Here is a 22,971-nt window from a genome sequence, read left to right as displayed (position 1 = left end):
TGGTGTGGTAGGACATCAGCTAGGCAAAAGTGAAGCTGCTGGGGGAAAGTCTCTGTGGTCAGGGGGTGCAGGGGCTCCAGAACCTCTGGGTGGCCTCAGAGGACCCTGTTCCTTTGGTGTGCTCCATTAATAACAGTGTAATAAGCGTAGTAATTTTTAGTGTTGTGAGGGGAAAAAAATCAGAAAAGGGCTGTGCAGTGCACTGGTTTGGTTTTCTCAGGTCTGGCTTCTGCTTTGTGACAGGTTGTGTTTGCTTAGAGCACTCAGGTTCTTGCGTTTCTCTGTTGGAAATGTGTTGGTGATCTCTGAGTGTGTGCATGGGGGTGTGAAATCTTTCTCCCAGGTAACATCATCCTCTGTCCATTACTGGCACATTGGAAGCTGAGTGAGGCTCCCAATAAGAGTTAAAGGCTCTTGGCCATTAATTTTTCAACTGTGTTTTTCAGATGAGTCATTTGGAGAAACTTTAAATAGCCTATCTTGATTTTTTTCTAATTTTTATTCTTAATTATGTTTTTAAGTAGGCAATCTGCAGCATTTTTTATGGTGAGCCTTTGGCAAAATGTGAAACTCATCCCTGCTAATAAAGCTGAGGATGGTTTTTAGGATGTTTTTGTTTTACAAAGTTACTTTTCTGGCATTTTAGGAAGACCTGATTGATCTTTTCCAGAAATTTCAAAGCAAGGTTGTGTGGATTTTTTTTTTCTTTTAAAACCCACAGGCAAATATTGGTGGAGTTGAAGCTTTATGAAGGCTTGTTGCTTTGACATTTACCTTGGTGTTCAATGAAACTTGCTGTGTCCTTTGAACAATATTGGTTTTTTTTTTTTCCAGCAGAAAAGTCTGAACACAATGAATCCTTGGTCCCCAGCTGTGAAGCACAGATAAATAATTCTCAGCAGTGTGCTTTTTCATGTTAAAGAAACCCCAGGGGTTTTGTGTGCATCACTGGGGGCTGGATCCTGTGAGGTCTGTCTTTGATGATGACCAAAGTAGTGCCCCACAGCCGTCCAGCTGTCCTGCCCCAGACCCATGGGTACAGCTTTTCCCTGCTGATGCCTTTTGGTTTCACTTTCTTTTTTGTTTGTTTTGTTTTGTTTTGTTTTTGTTTGCTTCCCCTACGTGTTTGGGCTCTGGAGACCGAGAGCTCAGTGAAGTCACATGCACTTCTAGATCGTTTTTTTTTTTTTGCTCCTCGGCTCCAGTGTGCTGCGAGGACAGATAGAGCTGTTTAAAAAGCAAGGATTTACGTGGTGGTGTTTAAAGCTGTGGTCAGACTTCACTTGCCCTGAGATTTCAGCCAGAGCTTTTGATGGATGAAGGAGTGTGGCTTAGGTGTATTTTCTGTGTCCTGGAGTGAGGAAACTCCTTAGCTGGGGATGCAGCCGAGTGTCGCCACTGCTCTGTGCCTATGAATGCTGCCGGCGCTACGTGCAGCACAGAATGAGTGTAGCTTCCTTTGGGGAGAGAAAGAGTGGTTGTGTTGTTGCCTGGTGCCAGGCCCTTGAATGCCAAACATTTAACAAGAGGTGCCCTTTCAGGTTGGTGGGTGTTTATTTCCTCCCCTTTTAATTCAGCCATATTAAACTATTTGGATGATGACTGCAACATGGTCTGGGAAGTTGTCCCCTTTCCTGGGACATGTGCTGAGTGATGTTGTGCTCAGCCTTGCTGCTTTACTTATCACTGAAAATATTTCTCTTGTTCAGCAAAGTGAAAGAATTGGACTTGGCTGGGTTTTGGCATTAAGCTTTGTCTGGGGCACAAAGCTGGAGGCCGCTCAGTATGCAGGGATGTATTCGAGCTGCATGCAGCTTGGCTGCTGTTCAACATCTTATTTCTAGAAGGAGGACAATGCAGCCCACCAAGGACACCTGGAGGGGCAAAGAGCTTTGTGTGGTCTCAAGGGATGTGGTGCTGGTGACGGCCACCTGTCAGGAGCAGGCAATGGGGTGAGTGTGAAGTTCAGCAAGGTCTCCACACTGCCAAGGGGTTGGAATTTGTGGGTGATTGTGATTTTCCAAGGTCACTGTGTGTATACATGTATATAGGTACACATGCGCATGCTTACACACCTTAGCAGAGGCTGGCAGGCTCTTCTGGAGAAGGTGCCTTTCACACTTGATACCCTTTCTTTAGCTATCATTTTCTGGTCACCAGTAAAGCCAGGATGCTGGGCTGCCCAGACTGTTGGCTTAACCTGATTCAGCTTGTTCTATCGTGATACAAGCCCAACTGAGAAAGGTGCCAGGGAGGAGGGGACAAACACGAAGCTAAAGGAGACTGTCCTTTCCAAAGGAAAACTCTAAGAAGGCCTTCAGTTGGGTGCATGATGGTGATGGGGTTACCTCCTGAGGTCTGCCATTTGCGTGGGGTTGGCTTTCAACACGGACTGCCTTGATTGACTTGTTTGCCTTTGCTGGCAGCTTTGAAGGGTGATCCATGGGTGCAAGCAGAGCAGAGACCAAGAGCTGCCTTATCACTGAGTGGTTTCACACACTTTCAGATCAGGGAGATGGAGATATTGACCTGATGTCAGTGCTAGATAAAGAGCCAATGCTCCCAGCAGAGTAATGAGGACACGTATGTGCCTGAGGCACCTGTTGGCCTGGTTCAACACAGACGTAACCGGGTGCTTCTGGTTTGATGCTACCTCTGTAGCTGGTGGCTCTGGTGGGAAAGTCTGGTTTAATAATTCTTTCTATGGGTTTCAGTTGGCACTAAACTGATCTGTTTCTAAAAGGGAAGCAGCCTCTGTAAAGCAAATGCTTTGGAAGCTGCACAGGGAGTTTTGATTGTCCTTGCCTGGACAGAAGATGATGCAAGTCTTGTATTGTACACTTGGGGTTTTTCAGATGAGATGTTGCAGACTAAATTTCCCTTTCTCTGTATGGATGTTTAAGTATCTGTGGTACTCTTGTAGTTCCCAGTGCTGAAGTCTCTTTCTATTCAGTGAAGCAATTATGTTCTGGCTTGAATTTCAATTTATACTGCTTTTCTGGCCTGGAGCCTGTAAGGCTGAGCTTTGTCCTCGAGTGCTTGGCACTTTCTCCTTTTCTTCCCTGCTGACTGAGTTGTGTGCTGGGTTGGCTGTCAACAGCCATGCAGAAGTGGCTGCATTTTGTGATGCTTTTCATTTGAGAAACCTGAACCAACTAACAAACATGCAAGTAACCCCACACATAATACCCTTTGCTTTACTTTTATGATGCTTTCAAAATTATTACTGTTTTTTTTTCCAAAGTGTCATTGAATCAAGTTTTCCACAACTTTTTTATTTTGTCCCTGTTCTTAGCATTAAGCAGAGCTCCAGGTCCTCTGAGGCAGCTGAAGATGAGAAGGACCAGCGCACAGTGACAGTCAACCCCTCGCACATGAGAAAGGCGTTCAAGGTCATGAATGAATTGCGGAGGTATACTTCTGACTTCATGGACACCCTCTCTGGTTGAGCAGGAACATGCTGGTTGGAACAGAAAGGCTTCGGGGAGACTCAGAAAAAACTCTGTGCTGTTTTTCTAACAGCTAATGGTTGTGTGTAGGGAGTCAGTACAAGTAGGAAGAGACAGCTAAAATGTGATGGGTTACTCTTCCCCATCTCACACCTCTCTGTCTTCCCAGCAGAAGGAAGCCAGCTGTGGCTCAAAAACATTATCTGAGCAATAGCCTTCATTTCTAGATGGTAATTCATGCAGTCTTTTCTGTTACTTACAGCAAATTCAGCTCTAAACTATGTTCTTAAGTGAGCTAATGGTCTGAAAACCAAGAATAGAACACTACAGACATTAAGACACCTACACACAATTATAGATCAAAGATTATAAATGTGCTCTTCTTGTTCTCTTTAACTAGCAGTGTCATTCAGTCTGGGCTTAGCACTCCAAAGCAGGGGGTAAAAAAAAAATAAATCATCAACTCAGGAAGAATGTCAGCTCTCTACTTACAAATTTAAAAACCCTGAAATTGGTGAAAAGAGAACACCTTGGTCTCTTCACACAGCTGTGGGGGTTCAGGGAGGCTGGAGGATGAAAAAAATATCAGTTAGCAGAGTCTTGATGAATTGCTGTCATCAAATCAGCACTGTGGTGGCAGTGGTTAAACCCAAGCTGTTTCTTGGTTGTTGTTATCCCATGAACCAGAGAGAATGTTTCCCCACACCAGTTCATTTGAGTCCTTCATCATTCAAATGGAGACTTAGAAACCCAGTTTTCAAAAGCAGTACGTGTCCGACACATGAACCTAGGTATTCCCTCACTATCCAGATAAAGCAGGTATCAGCCTCCTCCTGCATGTTCCAAGTGCTCAAAAGATGCTGTGACAGCCACCTCTCTCCCATGCATTAAGTTTCCTAAGAGACACCTTCTTTGATGTGGAGAAGGATGAGAAATGTCTCCTGCCACAGATGTCTGACAGCAATCTTTAGTTGCATAGGAACAGAAAATTAAAATATCTTTGCCTTTTAACAATTATATGAAGCAGAATATTGTTTGCTTTTCTTTTTTAAAAAAAATATTTGTACTGGCATCCCTCTAGTCCTTTCTTTATGCTGAAACCAAAGGATCTGGAAATAAGAGGTTTGTGCAGCTATATTCAGAAGTCTATTGTGCTCCTATTATTCCTTTGTTAATTGAAGCATAGTGGGAATAGGCAGAGCTGGACAATGCTTCTTAGTGCCTGTAGTTAGCTAGATCTAGTGCAATACTGAAGTGATAAAACACAGAAGATTGAAAGCTGCCCTTGAGCACCTGTTAGATGTTTGTTTTTGTTTTCTGTGTGCTCCTTTTTGTCAGCTCCTGCTGCTGTTCTGGAATTTACAGTTCTCATGTATTGTGTAATTTTGTAATGAGCTGTAACAATCAGTGTTAACAGCTACCTTCAATAACAGTGCCTCTACTCCAGTGCACCCAGAGATCTCATACAGAAAAACCTTGCTAAGCCTTTAACCTATTTATATACGTTGCTTGCTTGAAATTTTAAGCTTTTAAATGTAGATAAAATTAATTTCATGAGTGGTACTTCAGATAACTGTGTTCCAAAGAGGAACTGAACAGAGCACCTTTTACGTAAGCTGAAGGAAATGAAGCTTGCATTAAGAGGCTGTTAAAAAGCAGCCCTCGTTGCTATCACCCCTTCCAAACTGGAGTGAATGTGGAGCACAGACTATCAGTTCCTACCTTCTGCCTATTTTTCATCTGTAACCATCCAGTTCACAGGTGTTTTGTTCTTGTGATCCAACATATGGAGGAGATGGATGTAGTCTATGGAAGCTCTGTGTGTGTTTATTTGCTATGCAGTTTCCTAAAGACAAAGTGCAGCATGGTGATAAGCATTTCTGAGAAGGGGACATCTAGATTTACAGACACTGATCCTTTTCCAGGCTTGACATTTGAAAAGAACACCCTTAGTTTGCATTTGTATGCTCAAGCATCTTAAACCCAACTTACTGAGAGGCTGAGCACTCCTAGCTGTCTAGCATCTCTGAAGCCTTGTGCAAACATTAACTAATGAATCCTCAAAGGATATATGTCGGGCTAGTCCAAAAGGTCACCAGTTAATGAAGTGACTTTTGTAAAGCTGTTCAGTGAGTCGGTGGGGGAGCTCAGAAGTGTTTTGGTTTCTGTTTGGAAGCCTGTGCTTTATCACAGTGACTCAACCCCAGGCTAATGGATGTGGTAAAGAAAGTCCTCAGGCCCATAGGTAAACTCCAGTGACTGACATCTCACTGGGAAACTGCTGAGGCAGCCTTTGCACTGGTCAGTGCCAGGAGACAGTTTTGTGGTGGTCATGCTCTTCAGGGCTAAAGATGGAAAGAAGTACAGAAATAACTTCATTTTTCCACTCTACTATGGAAAGGTGAAAGCACAGCATGACTGTTCCTTGTTTCATAGATCATCTAGAGGTTCAGGCTCCAGGTAGTGCCCAAACTCTTATGCTCTTCTGTGCCTTCTCCAAGCCCTATTTGTTTGAGAGGTATAAGGAGCTCCTTACCCATCTCTTCTTTGGGCAGCATGCATGTCTGGTTTAGCTTCCAGATTTTATTTTTTTCCCCTGGAGAATGCAGAATCACAGGCAGAGCTGCAGCACTGGGAGGATTCAGAATTGTCATTGCAGGCAGACATCGATAGGAGCTGGTAGCTGGGGGATTAGATGACCTCCACTGCCATTTGGCAGAAGCTCAGGACCCTTATCTATAATGGTGGGTCTTCTGCTTACTTCTTCAGGCTAGGCTGATGTAGCTTTCTGCCTGACCAGGAGTTCTGAAATCTTTTCCTTTTCTGGTGTTTTCCAGCAAGCGGCTCCTCTGTGATGTGGTGATTGTGGCTGAAGCTGTGGAGATGGAAGCTCACCGTGTGGTGCTCGCGGCCTGCAGCCCTTATTTCTGTGCCATGTTTACAGGTACTCTTCTTGACACCAGCCACTGCACTTGGGTGACCCTGGGAGGTTATGTCTCTGGCAGGAGGTGCAGCACAGCCTGGAGGAAAGAGGTTCCTTGAGAGAGTAGTGCAGTTAGCTCTGCGGTTTGCTACACTGATGGGGATGACGCTGGTCATCCTTGACTCAATCCTTGAGGTTTGGTGTAGGACTGTATGGGTGTGGGGTGAGTGGGTAGCATGTGAGTCACAGGAAGGTTACTCTGAGGTTTGGCTCACTGTTTTTTGTTTTGGGTGTTTGTTTTGGGTGTTTTTTTTCCCCTTTAACAAGACCTTGGGTCATGAAAATGCATTGTTAACATCAAGCACGTGTGCAGTGCCCTAAATGTTCATGGTGCACATCAAAGAAGTTGCTGGCACAGGAGTTGTAGTTTGAAGGCTCAGCCCTGCCATTGCTGATTTGCAGCCAGGGATGTTTAATCTCCCGTGGCGCTTTTGGCTGCTGCCTGCAGTAGCAGCGATGTGCTCTGGAGCCTGGTGTGCTCTAGCAGCCCTGCTTTGCTGGTGTGTTTTGGTACTGGCAGATGCAGCCTCGGTGTGAATGGAAGAGGAGGTCAAAATTCCTTCTCTGATCACCTGATTCCTGCAGCAGCTGCCCTTTGGAGGCTGTGCTCAGGTGGGACAGCAAACAAAGCCCTGCCAATCCAAAAGAAGGGGAGTGATCAGAAGATGAGGCTCAGGGGAGACCTTATTGCTCTCTACAACTACCTGAAGGGAGGTTGTAGCCAGGTGGGGGTTGGTCTCTTCTCCCAAGCAACCGGCACCAGAACAAGAGGACACAGTCTCAAGCTGTGCCAGGGGAGGTTTAGGCTGGAGGTGAGGAGAAAGTTCTTCCCAGAGAGAGTGGTTGGCCATTGGAATGTGCTGCCCAGGGAGGTGGTGGAGTCACCATCCCTGGAGGTGTTCAAAAAAGGAGTGGATGTGGCACTTGGAGCCATGGTTTAGTTGTCAGGAGGTTTTAGGTATTGGGTAATAGGTTGGGCTTGATGATCTCTGAGGGCTTTTCCAACCTGGTTGATTCTGTGACCAGCTTATTTAAGGAATTCTAGTAAAATTAGTCTGGTCAGGAGCTACTTGGCTTCCTTTTCCTTGCCCTTTTTTGCAGGATAAGAATTGTCTTAACCAAATACAAAGAAAATGATTGCATGCTCTAGGGAAGCTTTTTTCTTTCCTTTTTTTATTTTTTTCTCCCTATCTCTCAGCTTCAGCATGAATAATGTTTTGGGGGTTTTACCCCTGTTTTGCCTGTGGTCTAGGAGTGGTTTCTTCCTTTCAAAGGCCTTGAGATAAGAACTTGTTTTATTTGCTTTACTGGAAGCAGAAGAGCATTTCTCAGGAAAAAGCTTGTTGTTCGGGAGGCTTTTTTACCTTCTGTAACAGAGGGGGAGAGAAAAGCATCTCAGGTGTTAACAGATGTCTGGAGGTGAGACAAGATGTGAGGTTTGCCATGGAGGTTTAATCAGTGTGGTGAGCTAAGGTGGAGAGCATTTGTGTGCTGCACCGTGGCACTGGGTATTGGCCATGGTGTGAAGCAGAGGAACAGACACTGCCCAGAGGCAACCATGTGCGTGGGGCTCCTTGAGGAGGACTTGGGAGCTTGTGATGCTCGTTCCTGATGAGAGGCTTGAAAAGGAATAATTCTTGGAAAAATCCTGTGATCCTTAGAGGTCATCTGAGGGGGAAGGTGGTGGTGAGGGGCTGCTCATGTTTGCATGCAGGAATTCTCTGTGCCGTGTAATCCCTCATGCCCCGAGTTAAACAGTAATCAGCTAACCGCCGTCATGTGGCCGGCTCAGCAGCTTCCCCACGCTCAGGGACAGCCTGGGCAGCCCATGGTCCCCTCCCTGTGACATGTCCCTGGGGACAGTGGGTTGAGCAAAGACCAGTTTTCCCTTTGCTGCTTTTTGCTGGCTAAGTCCAAGTTTCTAAGGTCTGGAGGGCCCTTTTGCAAACACAGAGTGTGTGATCTCCTTCCAGCCATGGGTGGTTTGCTCTCTGGAGTGGGACACTTCAAAATCACAGCTCAAGCATTAGTGAACTGTTTGAGCTTGGTTTTTTTGCTGTTACACATAAAAAGTCCCACATGTGGATCTTGCAGGACTGGGCAGGAGCTGGTTGTGCACTCTGAGTCCCCATGGGAGGAGCTGCTTTCTGGAGGAACTGGAGCAGCTCCCCAGCAGTGCTGGTAGCCATGTGGCAGTAAATTATTAGTGTAAAGCTATGAACTGTGGGAACCAGACTGGGGCCTGCAGCTCATCCACCTTTGTGTGACACTTGGTCTGCAGGCTCTGTCCCTGTACCTTGGACCTGACTTTGGACTCATGAATGAATTTGTGATAACGTTGGGGTCTTTCCTAAGCCATCTGGTGTCCTCTGGTTAGGCATTCCTCTTTGAAATAGCCTTGGGAAGTTTGAAATGCTGAAGGAGAGATGAGACCCAGCACTTCCTAACTGAGTGTCCCTTCCTGGTCTGACTTTGAAGCATTTTGGATGGTGCCTGGTCCTTGCTGACACCATTCTGTGGGGGTAATTTGGGGCAGTAATTTCTATCCATTGAGAAGAAAACACAATCATTTCAGGAAGGGTAACAGACACTGCTCCTGTGAGATACCTGAGGGAACTTCAAAAGTGCTGAAGGAGGAAGCACCCACGCAGAGACCTCCACGTGTTGCTTCCAAGTGCTCGCCCAGTGCAGGAGAGGCTGTGGTTTTGTTATCCAATGCATTTGTATTCTGCTGCAGCACATCCCTGACTTTGAAATGAGCTGTTGCTGTGCCCTGGGAAGCCTCTCTGGAGTGCAGTGTGTAGGAGGCAGGGCAAACTGCTCTGCTGGGTAAACAAGGCACTGCTGCCTGCTGCAGTTTTGACTGTAGTTTGTCTTGTGACTAAGCAGGAGAGCTCTGCTCTCTCCCTGCCCTCATGAGCAGAGGGGAATGGATGGAGAAAGCACCACTGGGTGTGGGCTTGCCTTCATGAGAGTCTGGTGTCTGCTAAGTCTGTCCTCTAGAGAAGGTCTGTTTGGAACCACTCTGCCTGTTTTACTTGCCCTTGGTCCCTCCTGCCCTGTTCCTCATATGGATGTGAGGTGATGCCAGTGTGTTGAATTATTCTGTACTTAAGGTATCAGGTAAGGTTCAAGTCTGATTTATGAAAGACATCCTAGGATCTGGGCTTCATGGGCTTTAAGGTGTATGTGTTCCTGAAGGAAGGTGGGAGGAGATGCCTTAGCTGACCCCACTGTTCAGCTGCCCACAGCCTTGCTTTGGGGGCTGTGTATGCCTTGTATCTGTGCTTGGAGGGGGGTGGCAGCTTCTTGCCTGCTCCTACTCTGCAGCAGCCCCTGCCTTGGTTCATTTGTGACGTCTTCAGGTTCTTCCTCACTCTGCAGCATTAGAGGCATGTCCAGAGCAGCACCCTCTGGCAAGTGGCAGGTGCTTGGTCACACCTGTGTGGCTGGAGGGGTCATCTCCCATCTGACTGTGGGGCACAGCACCAGACTCTCCTTTCTCATCATGTGCTGTTACTGGAGCAGAGGCAATGGAGGCAGTGAGCAGGCAGGGCTGGCAGCTTGCTGGTGGGTGTGGAAACCCACACAGCCTTTATTTTTGTTGCCTGTATCACATGAGCACCACAAAGACAGATGATGTTATCAGAGCAGTCCCTCCAAGCTATTTCTGCGTCCATCTCCAGGTGCATGCATCTGAGCCTTCCCTCTGCCTCATGGGTCCCAGCTAGGGCTGCAGGGCTCTGGCAGCTGCAGCTGCTCTGCTTGCTCCTCTCTGCAGGTGGGGTTTGGCTGGGTGCTCCTTACAGGCACCTCCAGCTCCACCTAGGCTAATGGGAGCTGGCCTGTTCTCAGAAGCCCCCTTTTGTCTCCTGAGATATTTTCTTTGGGAGAGGAAGTGTGTGAAAGAGATGAGATGTGTGAAGAGATGAGAAAAGACATTTCTTTTGTTAATTAAAAAGTCCTGTCTGCTTTGAAGGCCTCCCAAATGTAGGTCATTTATCCCTTTGTACTTGCAGGTTTGTATTCATGGCCTTCTCTGAAGAACATTTTATTATTTAATTAAAAAAAAAAAAAAGAAAACTGAATTTGGGGCAAATATTCTTTTACTCTGCATCCCTTGGGATGTTGTTAGCTTTATTAATACTGAATGGTCTGATCCCACTCGTGCTTTTTACCTTCTTGTTGGCATAAGTGAAGCTCATGAAGTTCCTTTTCTAGGATGGAGGCTATGCTAAGCCTTGGACCCCCTTTAGCATCTGACTCTGAGCTGTGCACTTTAGGTGCCTGGCCACATTGTCTTGCATGCTGTACAGAGATGTAGGCTGTAATTACTTCTCCCATGGGCTGCAGGAGCTATTTTTCATCTTAATCTCCCAGCAGTACTGAGTCACCAGATTCCTTAGAGTAGTGATTATTCACACTCAGGTTTAAGAACTGGCACCTCTTCAAACTGCTCTTTGCTTAGCTTTCTTGTTTCTCTTATTGCTTTCTTTCCACTTGGGTATTTGTTCTCTCTTGTCTGTGGTTCCTCAGGATTGTGGTGATTAAAACCCGGATGAGGTCGCTGTGTATGTGGACACTGGGAGTGCCCTGGGGGATCCTTTCTCCTCCTTCCCACAGCCTGCTTTTGTTCTGTGATGTGCATGAGGTATGTGCCTATGGCACCTGCACAGCATCAGCCACAAGAGCAACGGGGAAGGTGCACATGAAGCATCAGCTCATACAGTCACGGTGCTTGGAGTTGGAAGGTGCCTTAAAGATCACCTAGTTCCAACCCCTCTGCCATGGGCAGGAACACCTTCCACTAGAGCAGGCTGCTCAAAGCAACTTATCTTACACAGCTACAGGTTTTACTTACGCATCTGTGAAGGAAATCACTGCTCCAGTGCTGCTTGTCTTGGGGTTTTTGAAGCAAGTTTTGTATTTAAAGAAAGGATACAGCTTTGATCCAAGGGCTGCCTTGCCCCTGAGGTGCAAGGTTGGGCAGGTGAGAAATACATCTTTCTGCACAAGAGGTTTTGCACAAGGGGTAACTGTGTGGACAGGTTATGACAGGGTAATTTAGAAGAGAAGCTGTCAGTACACTGGATGTAGCTGCTGGCATGCCTGCTGGTGTTCCTCAGCAGGTTTCAGGCTCTCCCTAAGGAAAGAAGATAATCTGCCTTTTATTGCAGGCATCCTAACTTAGCTGTTGCAACTCAGTCATCTACCTATATATCTAGAATCAAATGTCAAAATATCTTAAATAAATATATATATGTATTTTAAAAGCCATCCTAAGAGTTGTCCACAGTCTCTTTGAGAGATGGTTGAGGGTCAAACTGGGGTGGTTTTTTTAGCTCCTATATGTGTTTGAATGTAGGTGAATGATGGCAGGTGCTTTTCTGGCAAAAAGCTGAGCTCATTAGGTTGATTGGCTGCTTTTATTTTCCACCAGTGCCCTCAAATGTTGAGGTGTTTTTTAGCTGGCTTTGGGAAGCTCCTGGAAATCTTGCTGGGTTGTCCTTTGATGACCAGGGATAGTGCCAGGGCAGCCTTTTAGTCAGATACAAGGAGGATGTGCTGGATGTCTGGGGAGCAAGGGCTGGCAAAGCAAACTCTAATTGTCCTTTTGAAATGACTTTCAGGAGACATGTCTGAAAGTAAAGCCAAGAAGATTGAGATAAAAGACGTTGATGGGCAGACCCTGAGGAAGCTGATTGATTACATCTACACCGCTGAGATCGAGGTCACGGAAGAGAACGTGCAGGTAGGTCTGGTTCAGCAGCTCCTCTGGATACCCAGGAGAAAAAACTTGAAACTCAGAGGCACAAAGTCCTTTGGGGGTGAGTGATCTCTTCAGGCTGCAGAAAGGAAAAGGCTGAGCTTGAAAAGAGCTACTTCCAGCCTGTGTTTAGTCTGGAGGCACTTTGCTGCTTCCCCAGCGCTTAAGTCATGTTGCATTTAGCTTTTGTGTCGGACACTTGTAACAAGAGCAGGCATTTGCCTTTGGAGAGGCTGTGCTGACTTGTGGGTCAGTCTGTCGAAGGTCACAACAGACTCAGGCAGAGTCAAACGTTGTTTGGAGGTCATGGCAGTGGAATCTGGCTGTTAGTTTTTAAATTCTTCTGGGTAGCTTGAGTTGTTTGGCAGAGCTTTGAGTGGAATCCGTTGTTCAAATGAGGGCATTCTGCCTTTTTGTGTGTCTGTGTGCTCTCAGTCTTGAGTTTCTTTGAGGTAAATATTTGTCCAGAAGTGGATAGAGTAATTGAAAGGCAGCCTACAGATAAAACAGGATGCTCAGGAGGAGAGTGTTTCACCATGTCACGTGGCTGTGGCTGCTGGTAGAGCTTTGTCTTTGACTCCACTTGTATTCGTGGGAAGAAAATAGCTGTGCACTTAGGCACTGATTTCTGGAAGGGATGCTGGGAGCTCCTGTGTGGATGTGCTTTTTGGTTGCTCTCTATCTTTGTTCACAAGAGGCAGTCTGAATCTGTTGTCTTCCTCTGTCTTCAGTGCTGGTCAGGAGAAAAAGCCTGTCCCTGTGATGCAGGAGAGTGGCAGTGTTGCTGCATGTGTTCTAACGAATGTCCTTGACCTAATTTAAGATTGGTTCTGCTTGAAAGGAGGTTCTGGCTGTGGATGGGACATGCTCTTCTGCTCCAGTCCCTCAGGAAGGGTGTGGGCTCTTGCTGACTTGTCTCTTCCTGTAGGAACCTGGACAAAACCCTGAGCAATGTATGCCCTGTGCCAGCCTTTGTGACCTAAGTCTGTGGGTGCCTTATCTTGCCCCTTTTGCCCTCCAGTTATGTGTGTTTGACTTTCTGGCATGCTGTCACCCTGGCAGTTGTCACCTTGGTAGGATCCTATCTGCCCTACAGTGAAGCTGAGGACCAGCAAGTGAGGAGACCTTCAAGGTACCATTACAGCAAAGCAGCTGAGCCTCAAACCCAGCTGTGGGTCACTTGGAGCAGCTGTCTGCTGCTGCTTCATTACAGCACATAGTGAGGGTCATCAGGAGCTGAGGGACATTGTTACTTGAGTGGGGAACTGGGGTGGAGTTCCTCGGACCTCTGGGATCTTCCTTTGCTGGAGGAACAATGACATTTGCACACTCTCAGGCTGGTCCCTTTTCCTGTGGGAAATGTGAAGAGCACCTCCACATGCTTTCTGAAATGTCTGCTTTCCTCTCCTGCTGCTGGTTGTTAGGTGGCCCAGAAGCACCCACTCGGCACGTGGGACGTGCTGAGCTCAGGATGCCATCTGGTGTGCCTTGAATGAAGCTTGCTCAAAGTAACTACACAGTGCTTTGGCTGTTTTCTCATGGGAGCATTTCAGTGCTGGAGTGCAGCTGCACCTGGGTATCAGCAGCTGGAGAGCAGCTCAGTCCTGCTCAGCTGGCAGTGTGGGCCTGCCCCAGAGCTCTCTGAGCAAGTTCAGATCTTACCTTTTCTGAGCAGCCAGAAAGCCCTAACCAAACCCTGCCTTCCATGGCCTATGGGTTACAAAGAGTTAAATTCAGAGCCTTCTCTGTATTTTAGCTTCCATCTCTCAGACAGTAAGATAAAAAAAGAGTAAGGTTGGTGAATACTAAGGTTTGGGCATGGTGTGTTTTTTCCCAATCTGGTAAAGCAGGTCCTTCCACTACAGGATTTATTTAAATAACCATTCTGTGAACAACTCTTTAGGCTGGAAGCAAATTAATTCATGGGAGCCAAGAAATGAAGCTGCTGTAAAGCAAGATTAATGAGTAATTTAAATTTTATTATATGTTAAAAATGTCCATGCTGAAAATGTTTAATGGGATTTAATAGAATTTTGTGATGAAACCAACAGAAAGTTGAGAGAGAAATTTCCAGCCTGTCTCTGGGTGTTTTAGCCCTGAACAGAATGCCACAAAGAGATGAATGTTCACCTGCAGCCACAGAGAAGGAAAGGTTACAGAGAGGAATATTCTGTGATTCTCTGGAAAGGTTCTCATCAGTGAAGGCAAACAAGAACTACAAAATATGAAGCTCCTTGCAGTCTCTGGTTTGGATTAGCAATGCCAGTCTGAGGAAGAAGTGAGCAGGTTTGAACCCTTGCATTGCCCACTGCTCCTGCTGCACAGCTTTGTGTCAGCCATCCAGCTGGAAGGGTGCCTCAGTAGTGCCTGTGTGGTGGTGTTTCAGCAATGTTCTTTCACACCCTTGCCTAAGCATGGTGAGACTTGCTCTTTTCCCAGCAGGTACCTCTGAGGTCTCCTGTTGCCATCTCATGCACTCTGATTTTCTAGCAGGGGCAAGGGTGCATTTTTAGAAGTTTTTTTTTTTCCAGACTTCAGCAGCTGGAAGAGGCAGATTCTGGGTATAGGTGCCAGGTAATTCCTTGTACAAACTATAAGAAAAAAAGATTCCTAAGTGGCATTAACTGAGCCAATGCAGCCAAGCTACCAAAAGGTGTGGACAAATAAGGCAGTGTCTTGTCAGTGGGCAAAATAAAATGAGTAGACTTAAAATGAGAGGAAGATGAGCAACAAAGATAACATGGAGTACAGGAATGAGTGTTCTCAAGTGTGCTTGAACGCTGCACACAACAGAACCTATCTGTTGTTTTCTCTTTTGTAGGCCTGGTCTGGTGTTCAGGAAGTGGGACTCTCTAAGCATGTATTTTTCTAGCTGATTGTCATTTCATTGCGCAAAGTGGGGTTTGTTTTGGCTTGGTTTTTTTTTTTTTTTCAGTAAGGAAGGATGTGTGTATGTGGAGCCAAGCCTGGACAGTCAGTTCCAGTCATCACTGATGTAGTGAATTACTGGAGAGGTTCAAGCAAGAGTATGTCCCAAATGTGCTGGTGAAAAAGGACTTTCAGCCCACCCTAGCTCCATGAGGGAGAGCACTGAGGACATGTGGGAGTGAATATTCTCTTCTGACTCCTTTGGTGAGGGGGATTCGTGGGTGAGAATTGCCCCAGCAAATGCAGTCCTGCTTTGTGTGCAGCTTTAGAGGCAGATTTCAAGGAGATATGGATGCAGTAGTAGGAGGGCTTAGGGGTGATGGATGATAGAGAGGCTTCTGTGCCCAGCAGTGTCTTGCCCCTGAACACACATTTGGAATTTAACCTCCCGCTTGTTTGGAGAAGGCATGGAGCAGGGGAACAATTTCTGTCTTTGTTTCAGTCATGTTGTAGTCTCAGGAAAATCCTTCCTGGGATTTCTGCCTTCTGTTGTTCTTCGTCTGTTGTACCCTAGGTCAAGGTTGGCTGTAAAGATTCATGTGCATGACAGAAAGATCTTACTGATTTGAAGGTGGAGCTTGTTAAACTCATCTGGAAGAAGGTTGTGCTGGGCAGTTTATGTGGAAGTGAGGAAAACTGAAGTGAGTGACTTGGGGAAGTAGATGGATGCTTGTGTGCAGCCCTGGTTGGCTTCAATGGAAGCCCTGTGCAGGTATCAGAGCAAGCACAGGGCTGGTTGCTCCTCACCTGTACAGAACAGTTGGCTTGAGCATTTCAGTGAGGTCTTGATTTTGCAGCTGAACTGACTGCAGTGCTCCTTGCTTTCCAACACTCATATCCCAGAGAAGAGTGGAGAGTGCTGGAGCAGAAGCTCAACATGGTGTCCGTGAGCAGTGCTGAATGAAGAGGAGATTTGGGAGGAGGCCTCTCCTTCTCCTAAGTGGTCCTGTTAAAAAAATCAGGACCTGTGGCTACAGACAGTGAATGTAGTCCCTCTTCAACCTGTCCCACTCATCCTTACTGATGGCACTTAAGGACTTGGAGGCAGCCTGAGAGTTACCCTCCCAGTGAAGAAAGTCATGGCCCTTAGGGGTGGAATGATTCCCTGGGAAGTGTCCTGTTTAACCTGACTTCACAGGGACTTCCTTATGAAGGAGGGGCATTGTACCAGGTGTGGTGTGTTCTGTTCTTATATACTACCATGGTTCCAGATAGGGCTCATCTAGAGAATGGAATCTGAAATGAACTGTCTGGGAGCAACAGATACTGAAACTGTCAGCTTTGTGGAGTAATGGTAATAAAAAATGGCTTGGAAAAGGAGGAAAGAAGCCTTGCTAGAAGCTGTGTCACTGTCTTTTGTGAAATGTGCTTCTGCCTTTCCCTAGAGAGTTAGGACTTCACAAGAAGGAAGCAGAGTATCCATGACAGATGCAGTTTTGATGATAAAGCAGTGACAAGTGGGGCACTTCAGCTCCCTTCCTGCTCTGTGCTGCCCAGGCTGAGCCTTCCAGCTCAGCTTGAGGAGCTATCTAAATCCATGGAGCAAAAGCTTCTCCTTGCCATGCACTGCCTGCCTTGGAGTGCTGAAGAGCCCTGACCAACAGCAGGGCTGACTTCTCTGGAGGGCACAGCCATTGGGTTGGAAGCCCTTCCAAGGCCTGTGGGAACTCTTTTAAATTGAATTGGCCTAATAGAAACATGAGGAGAAACTTGTGGCTGTGGCACCAAGGGACTCTGCTGTGCCTGATGGACATCTCCATGTTTTTACCCCACTCTTTAACCAAGGGGTGGTGTGTTCTGTATGGTGGAACTGGAGAAGGTCCATCAGGAGGGAAGTTACCAGCTGCTCCTCTGTTTTCTTCCTCACCTCTGCGTATCCCTTGTCCTTCTCATGCTTGCTCCTGGAGAGGTTTTGTGGCTTCCTGTCACACGTGCTTTTGCCAGGGCTGTTTCAGCCCAGGTGGAGCATTTAATAACTAAAAGCACCATTATTCACTCTCTGTGCTGCTGGCAACAGTTGGGGTATGATAAAGCCTAATTGCCTTCCTTGCACTGCAAAGCCACATTAGAGTCATGTAGTTTTATCTCCACTGCTTGTGCAGTTTAGAGCTATTTATTTAGAACTGAGTCTTTAACCTGGCATGCAGACACCAAATCTGCTTGTTTCTCTGGTCACGGATTCCCCTGGGAGCATGCCCGGGAGCTGTCTCTCCCTGTTGGGGCAGATGTGCAGTCCCAGCTGCAGCCCTGGATGTGCTGCTGAGGGATCACAGCCAGCACTTGTGTTTGGCTTCCAATCTGACTACATTGTCGAAGCTGCTTATCAGCTTTAACACATCCCCTGCCTTGGGGAAATGCTTCTCTCCCAGTTTTGCAGAGGAGGAATGGGTTAATTTCTGGCCAAGGTTACCTGGAAAGCTGTGTCAGAGCAGAGAGCTAAACCCAGCCTCTGCAGTCCAGCCTGGATGCCCTGCCTATTGAATGAGCCTTAGAGCAACAGAAAGCACTTTAGGCTGAGAGATGTCCCTGCTTCAGAGACATCCAAGGTTTGTGAAAGTCTTTAATGGCACAGGCAGTGCTGTGCAAAACTGGAGCTTGGTGCAGAGTCTGCAGAGTGAGAGGGGACAGCTGCTGAACTGGATGGGTTTGGCTATGTGTATACACACATAACACCATGGATGAGGCTCTGGACATAACTTAGTTAGCAAAGAAGTCAACTGCTGTAGTAATAGCTAATTTTGATACAGCTTCTAGAGACTGCTGGATTTTGGTGTGGAGGTTGGTCTGGTGGAGAAGCCATCTCTCTGTAAATCCTTTGCAATGGTTGCAGTTCAAATCTGGAGAACCACATCCAGACCCTGGTGAGTTACTTGCCTGGATATTGATGGGGCTGCAGCTTGGTCCTGCTGCATGCTTAGGCAGGGCATTTCCTCTTGTTATTTCTAAAGGAAACAGACCTTGTGCTAGCGGATATCCTTTGCTTGCTTTTTGTCTTCCCTGGTAAAAACAAGGTGAGTGGTGAGACATTCAGCTGGGCAATAAGAAAGAGAAAATCCACTCCTCTCTTGATGGGCTATTTATATCCTACCTCACAACAGTACTCTGTGATGATGCCCCTTTCCCTGCAGTGGTGTAAGGCTCCTTCTGTGCCGCCCTCTCAACCAGCACAAGGCTGTTTAGCAGCATGAGGATGTTGAGGGGCTTCAGTGTGTGGGTATTGGTGATGGTAGCAAGTACCTTCTGGTTTAGAGGCAATATCCTAAACCACTCAAGGCAAGCAGCCCCCCTGGATTTGCATGCATGCACACTGGATGGATGGGGGTGCATGGAGGAAGCTCTGGCCAGGGGTGGTGTGCAGGGAGTCTGACTTCCTTACCCACATCCCTATGCAGCTCAGTTGCTCACCTTTCTGCTGATACAAGGAGATGGTTCAGCTAGATAGAAAGTGGTTCACAGCTAGGTTTCAAAAATTGCAAGAGCATTGCTATCTTGATTTAATCACAACCACTAACTAATCTCTTCCTGGCATCAAGAGGCTTGGGCCAAAACGAGCTCCTAGGTTAATTGATTTCTTTTTTTATTGTTGCCTGTTGGAGTGGCTGCTTGGCAGCAGACAGTGTACAGATGGGCTGGAGCTGGAATGCATCAGTGGCTTAGAAAAGACCCAGGGCAGGTTGTGAGTATCCTCACCCTGGAGACTTTGGGGACAGGCAGGCAGGGACACGGAGGGGACATCCTTTTCCCTTCCCTGCCATGGAGAGGCAGAGAGATGAATGCTGTTAACCTGTTAGTTTTGTTTAGCAGCCTCTTGTTGGGGTTTTTTTTGAGTTGGAAACAATTTTCCGGAAATCTGTGCTCAGATGGTGAGTGCAGATGCCCAGCTGGGAGGACATGTGTGAAGCAGCCAGGGCTGTGGAAGAGCTGGGATAAGACACGTCTACAGTTGCTGTAGGACCTAAGAAAGGAAGTAGCTGATGTCACAGGCTGTAACATCTCATTGACTTTATTTTCTGCTTCCTTTCCCACTCACTGGCCTCAGAGGTGGTTTTTCCAGCAGATGTCACATTCCTGATCCACTTCTGTCTCTTATTTCTGCACCCAGCTTTGTAGATACAAAGCAGTACCTCATCTTCAGATGCAGGCTTGAACAAGTGTCCACAGAATTGTATGTGAGTGGAGATGAGAGCTGTTGCTTTGAAGAGTTGGCCTCATCCTTTCTGAGAGCTTTACTGTCACCAGAACCTGCTTGAGCTTCTGTGAACTCCTTCCCTTACATGGCATTGTGGGCACCCTGCTCATCATGGTTTTGTTGGAAATAAGAAAGTTCAAGGTGTTGAAGAGTGCTGGGCTGCTGTGGGCTTTGGATGTGATGATAATGCACAGAAACAATATAAAACTCTTCAGGGGAAAAAAAAAAACAAAAAACCAAAAAAACCCTGTGTGCAGGACTTACCTAGAGTAAAGGCAGGAATTGTGTTTTGTCCTCCTTTTACCTGCCTTGAGGCTGTGTGAGAAGGAGAAGAGCTCTGCTTTTAGCCCAGCACAGGATAGCCATTTCCATCTCTGGGAGCACAGATGACAATCCTCTACATGCAGATAGTGCCAAAACTTTAACCTCCTTCTGGCACCCCGCAGGGACGTGTCCCTGTCTGAAAGGGAGTTGCAGCTCATTTGTGCACCCTGTGAACCCAACTTTGTTACCTCTCTAATTCCCCTTTCTTGCCTTTGCAGGTTTTGTTGCCAGCTGCTAGCTTATTGCAACTGATGGATGTTAGAAAAAACTGCTGTGACTTCCTGCAGTCCCAGCTTCATCCCACCAACTGCCTCGGAATCCGAGCTTTTGCCGACGTGCACGCGTGTACGGAGCTGCTGCAGCAGGCAAACGCCTACGCAGGTGAGGGCAGGGTCCTGTGTGGGGAGTTAAACCTGCTTCCAGCTACAGGGACTCTCAGCTTCAGCAAGACCAGTGCATCCTGGTTGCTCTCTTCGTGCTTGTAGTATTAGAACAGAAAACAGAAGGCCCTGGGTTGGAAGGGACCTTTTGACGTCACCCAGTCCAACCCTCCTGCAGTAAGCAGGGACATCTTCATCTACAGCTCAGAGCCCCATCAAGCCTGACCTTGCATGTCTCAGGGATGGGGCCTCCACCACCTCCCCAGGCAACCTGTCCCAGTGGTCCCCTCACCCTTATTGTAAACAATTTCTTCCTGATGTCCAACCTAAATCTACCCTTCTCTAGTTTAAAACCATTGCCCTTGTTGCTACATGCCCTTGTAGGGTGTAGACTTGTGCCTTTCTGTGATAGTGCAGACTGTGGTTTGGTCACAGGGGAACACCTAAGGAGGTAAAAACCCCTGATCCTCTGAATCCCAGCCCACAAAATACTTTATCCCTAATGAACAGTTTGGCTGTTCAGCAGCACAGTGTTGATGTGCTGGTGTCCTCCCTGTGTACACTGCCCCATGAGGGCAGCAGGCAGTGCTGGGCATTTGTGCATTCTAGGAATAAATGGCACAGGGTGGGAGTGGTAACACAGCTAAAATTGTCATGCAGTTTGAGCCTCTGATCTGTGGAGCAATGGCCACTTACCCCAAGGGTGCATAGACTTGTTTCCTTGAGAGTGGATGTTTGGTTGCAATAAGAAGGTTCTGGGAATGGCTTTCAGCATTTCTCCTCCACATCGTAAATGCAAAGCTGTTCCAAGCAGCTCCAAGCTCTTAACTCCCAGTGCTTTCCAGTTTCCTCCAGCAGAGTTGCCCTTGACCTCTGCCTGGGAGAAGCTGGTAGATTTCTCAACTCCGTTTGTTTCTCTGCTTTTCAGCCTGTTTGTGTAGAGAAAAACGCACCTGCTCTCTGCCAGAGCACCTGCTCTGTCCTGCAACGTTTCCCTTGTATGGTTTTGTCCTTAACTGGACCATAAGTAGGCTCAGTGGAATAAAAATGTGCCCACCAAGTCCTCCCCTATTCTCCTGCAAATAGAAGTAAAACCTTTTCAGCTGCTCTGGCTGTATTATCCCCTGGAGGGAAAGGTACCCTGGAAGGAATGGTTAATTGTAGAAAGGCTTTCTTGTAATATCTCATTATCCTTGCTTCCAGGCCCTGTTTAATCTTTAACCCAACAAGCAGTGCATTCACTCTATATTTATTTGGTTGTTTGGCAATTAGAAGGTCTGCTTTGTTGTTTTATAGGCCTTCCTAAGTCTCAGTTAGCACAACAGCACATGTAATGTTAATGGAACTTCATTAATAAAAATGCCATTAAAATTCTTTTCACTCTGTTGTTTATGTAACAGCTTTAAACCAAGACAGAAGTCCCCAAGCTCAAGAGTCCCTGTGTGCATGGGCTCTGTTGCTTGAGAACTGCTTAGTTCTGGCCAGTGGATAGCTTCAGTAGGTGGAGGAACCTGCCTGATGCAGGCACAAGTTCTTTTATTAAAATGAGTAAATATTTTTACTTGCTTCGAACTAATAACAAGAGATCAAATATCTTTCTACTCCCAGATGCCAGTCCAGAATGAATAGGAGATTGTGTCCAGAAGTCTGAGTGCATCCAGCTTTGCTGTGTGGGGATCATTTCCTGCTTCTCAAGTGTTCAGGGCCAAAAGAGTTCGTTAGAGCTGTGTATGATTCCCAGCATCACAGAGTATTAAAGTTTATCCAAATACTGCTATTTTTAGTCAAAACCTTTGGCTCTGCTGTGGTGGTTTTGTCCCCATTAGACCAAGTAGGATCCGTGGTTAGGGAAGCCCAAATGCTCTTGCAGCACCAGCCCTGGTAAGGATTTGTTTGGGTGTGATCTCTAAGGAGCTCCTCTCTGGAAGTTCTGCCAGCTCATGTCCCTGTGGTGCTGCTTTTTGGCAGGCAGAATCTGCAGCTGTGAAAACTAGAGGCAGATCTTGCTGCGGAAGGAGCTCTCAGGATACACGAGTGTAAGCTGCTCAAAGCTAAAGGATTAGAAGTTGGAAAAGCTGCTTCAGATAAAGTGTCTAAGATCCATGTAGTTCAACCAAAGAGAAATGAGACTTAGCAGGTGAGATGAAATTGGCATGTCTATGTAAGAGATGCTTGCACAGCTAAAACTGTCAGTGAGTGGCTAACAACAGTTGTGACCTAGAAATTATTTCTTTAGGAAGTAACTCATTCCTAGTGAGCTTTGTCTGGGTGGCTTCACAGAATGGATTGCATTGAAAGGGGCCTTAAAGATCATCTAGTTCCATCCCTCCTGCCCTGGATGTGATATTCCTTACAGGATTTGAAGATCTGTTTTGGAGCTACGTTGCAATCCAGTTTGGGATTCTAAGCAGTGATGTGCGTTGTTTTCAGGTGGCTCCCAAAGTTACAGCATGGAGGAGTTTGGAGGAGAAAAGGCAGAAAAAGAAATGTCTGCAATTGCAGGCTTAAGTGGAAAAGGGGCAAAGCTGCTGGGGAAGATACGTGCTGAGGGTTTGGAGCAGCAGAAAGGTTAGATTTACACATTTTGGGGGGAAGAAGTAAAAGGAGGGAGAGAGCAGAGCTGATCCCATGTGTGTGCATAGGACAAGGGTCTCCCTTGGCCTCCTGTCTGTGTGCCCCCACACCCAGATTCAGCTGGGTGCCCTGGGACCCCTCATGATATGCTGCTAGGGGTATGCACCAAAGTTACTCTTTGGCTGCTTCATGCTAAAGTTGGGCTTTCCTTTGAATACCTCTGAACATCCAGGACCCTAGCTGGAGTCTCTCATCCAGGTGTTGAGCAGATCTGATTCTGTCTCTTGGCTGAAGCAGCAAGAAGTGACTCTGGAGGTGGCCAGGTCCTTGGCTGCGTCACCAAGGCACTGGCACTTTGCTTGATTGCCACTTTCTAG

General features: G+C 46.8%; 1 protein-coding gene across 1 annotated transcript in view; it reads left to right on the top strand.

The window, feature by feature from the left end:
* Positions 1 to 22,971, top strand: part of KLHL3 (kelch like family member 3) — a 45,123-nt gene that overhangs the window by 4,471 nt on the left and 17,681 nt on the right. The window contains exons 2-5 of the mRNA XM_054388927.1: positions 3,296 to 3,412; positions 6,287 to 6,393; positions 12,063 to 12,184; positions 19,859 to 20,021. Coding sequence (XP_054244902.1) covers positions 3,296 to 3,412; positions 6,287 to 6,393; positions 12,063 to 12,184; positions 19,859 to 20,021 — 509 coding nt within the window. The remainder of the gene's footprint in view (positions 1 to 3,295; positions 3,413 to 6,286; positions 6,394 to 12,062; positions 12,185 to 19,858; positions 20,022 to 22,971) is intronic.

Source organism: Indicator indicator, chromosome 18 (assembly GCF_027791375.1).
Source record: "Indicator indicator isolate 239-I01 chromosome 18, UM_Iind_1.1, whole genome shotgun sequence".
Taxonomy (NCBI): Eukaryota; Metazoa; Chordata; class Aves; order Piciformes; family Indicatoridae; genus Indicator; species Indicator indicator.
Note: the sequence above shows the minus strand (reverse complement) of the source record. Positions and strands in the feature narration are given on the sequence as shown.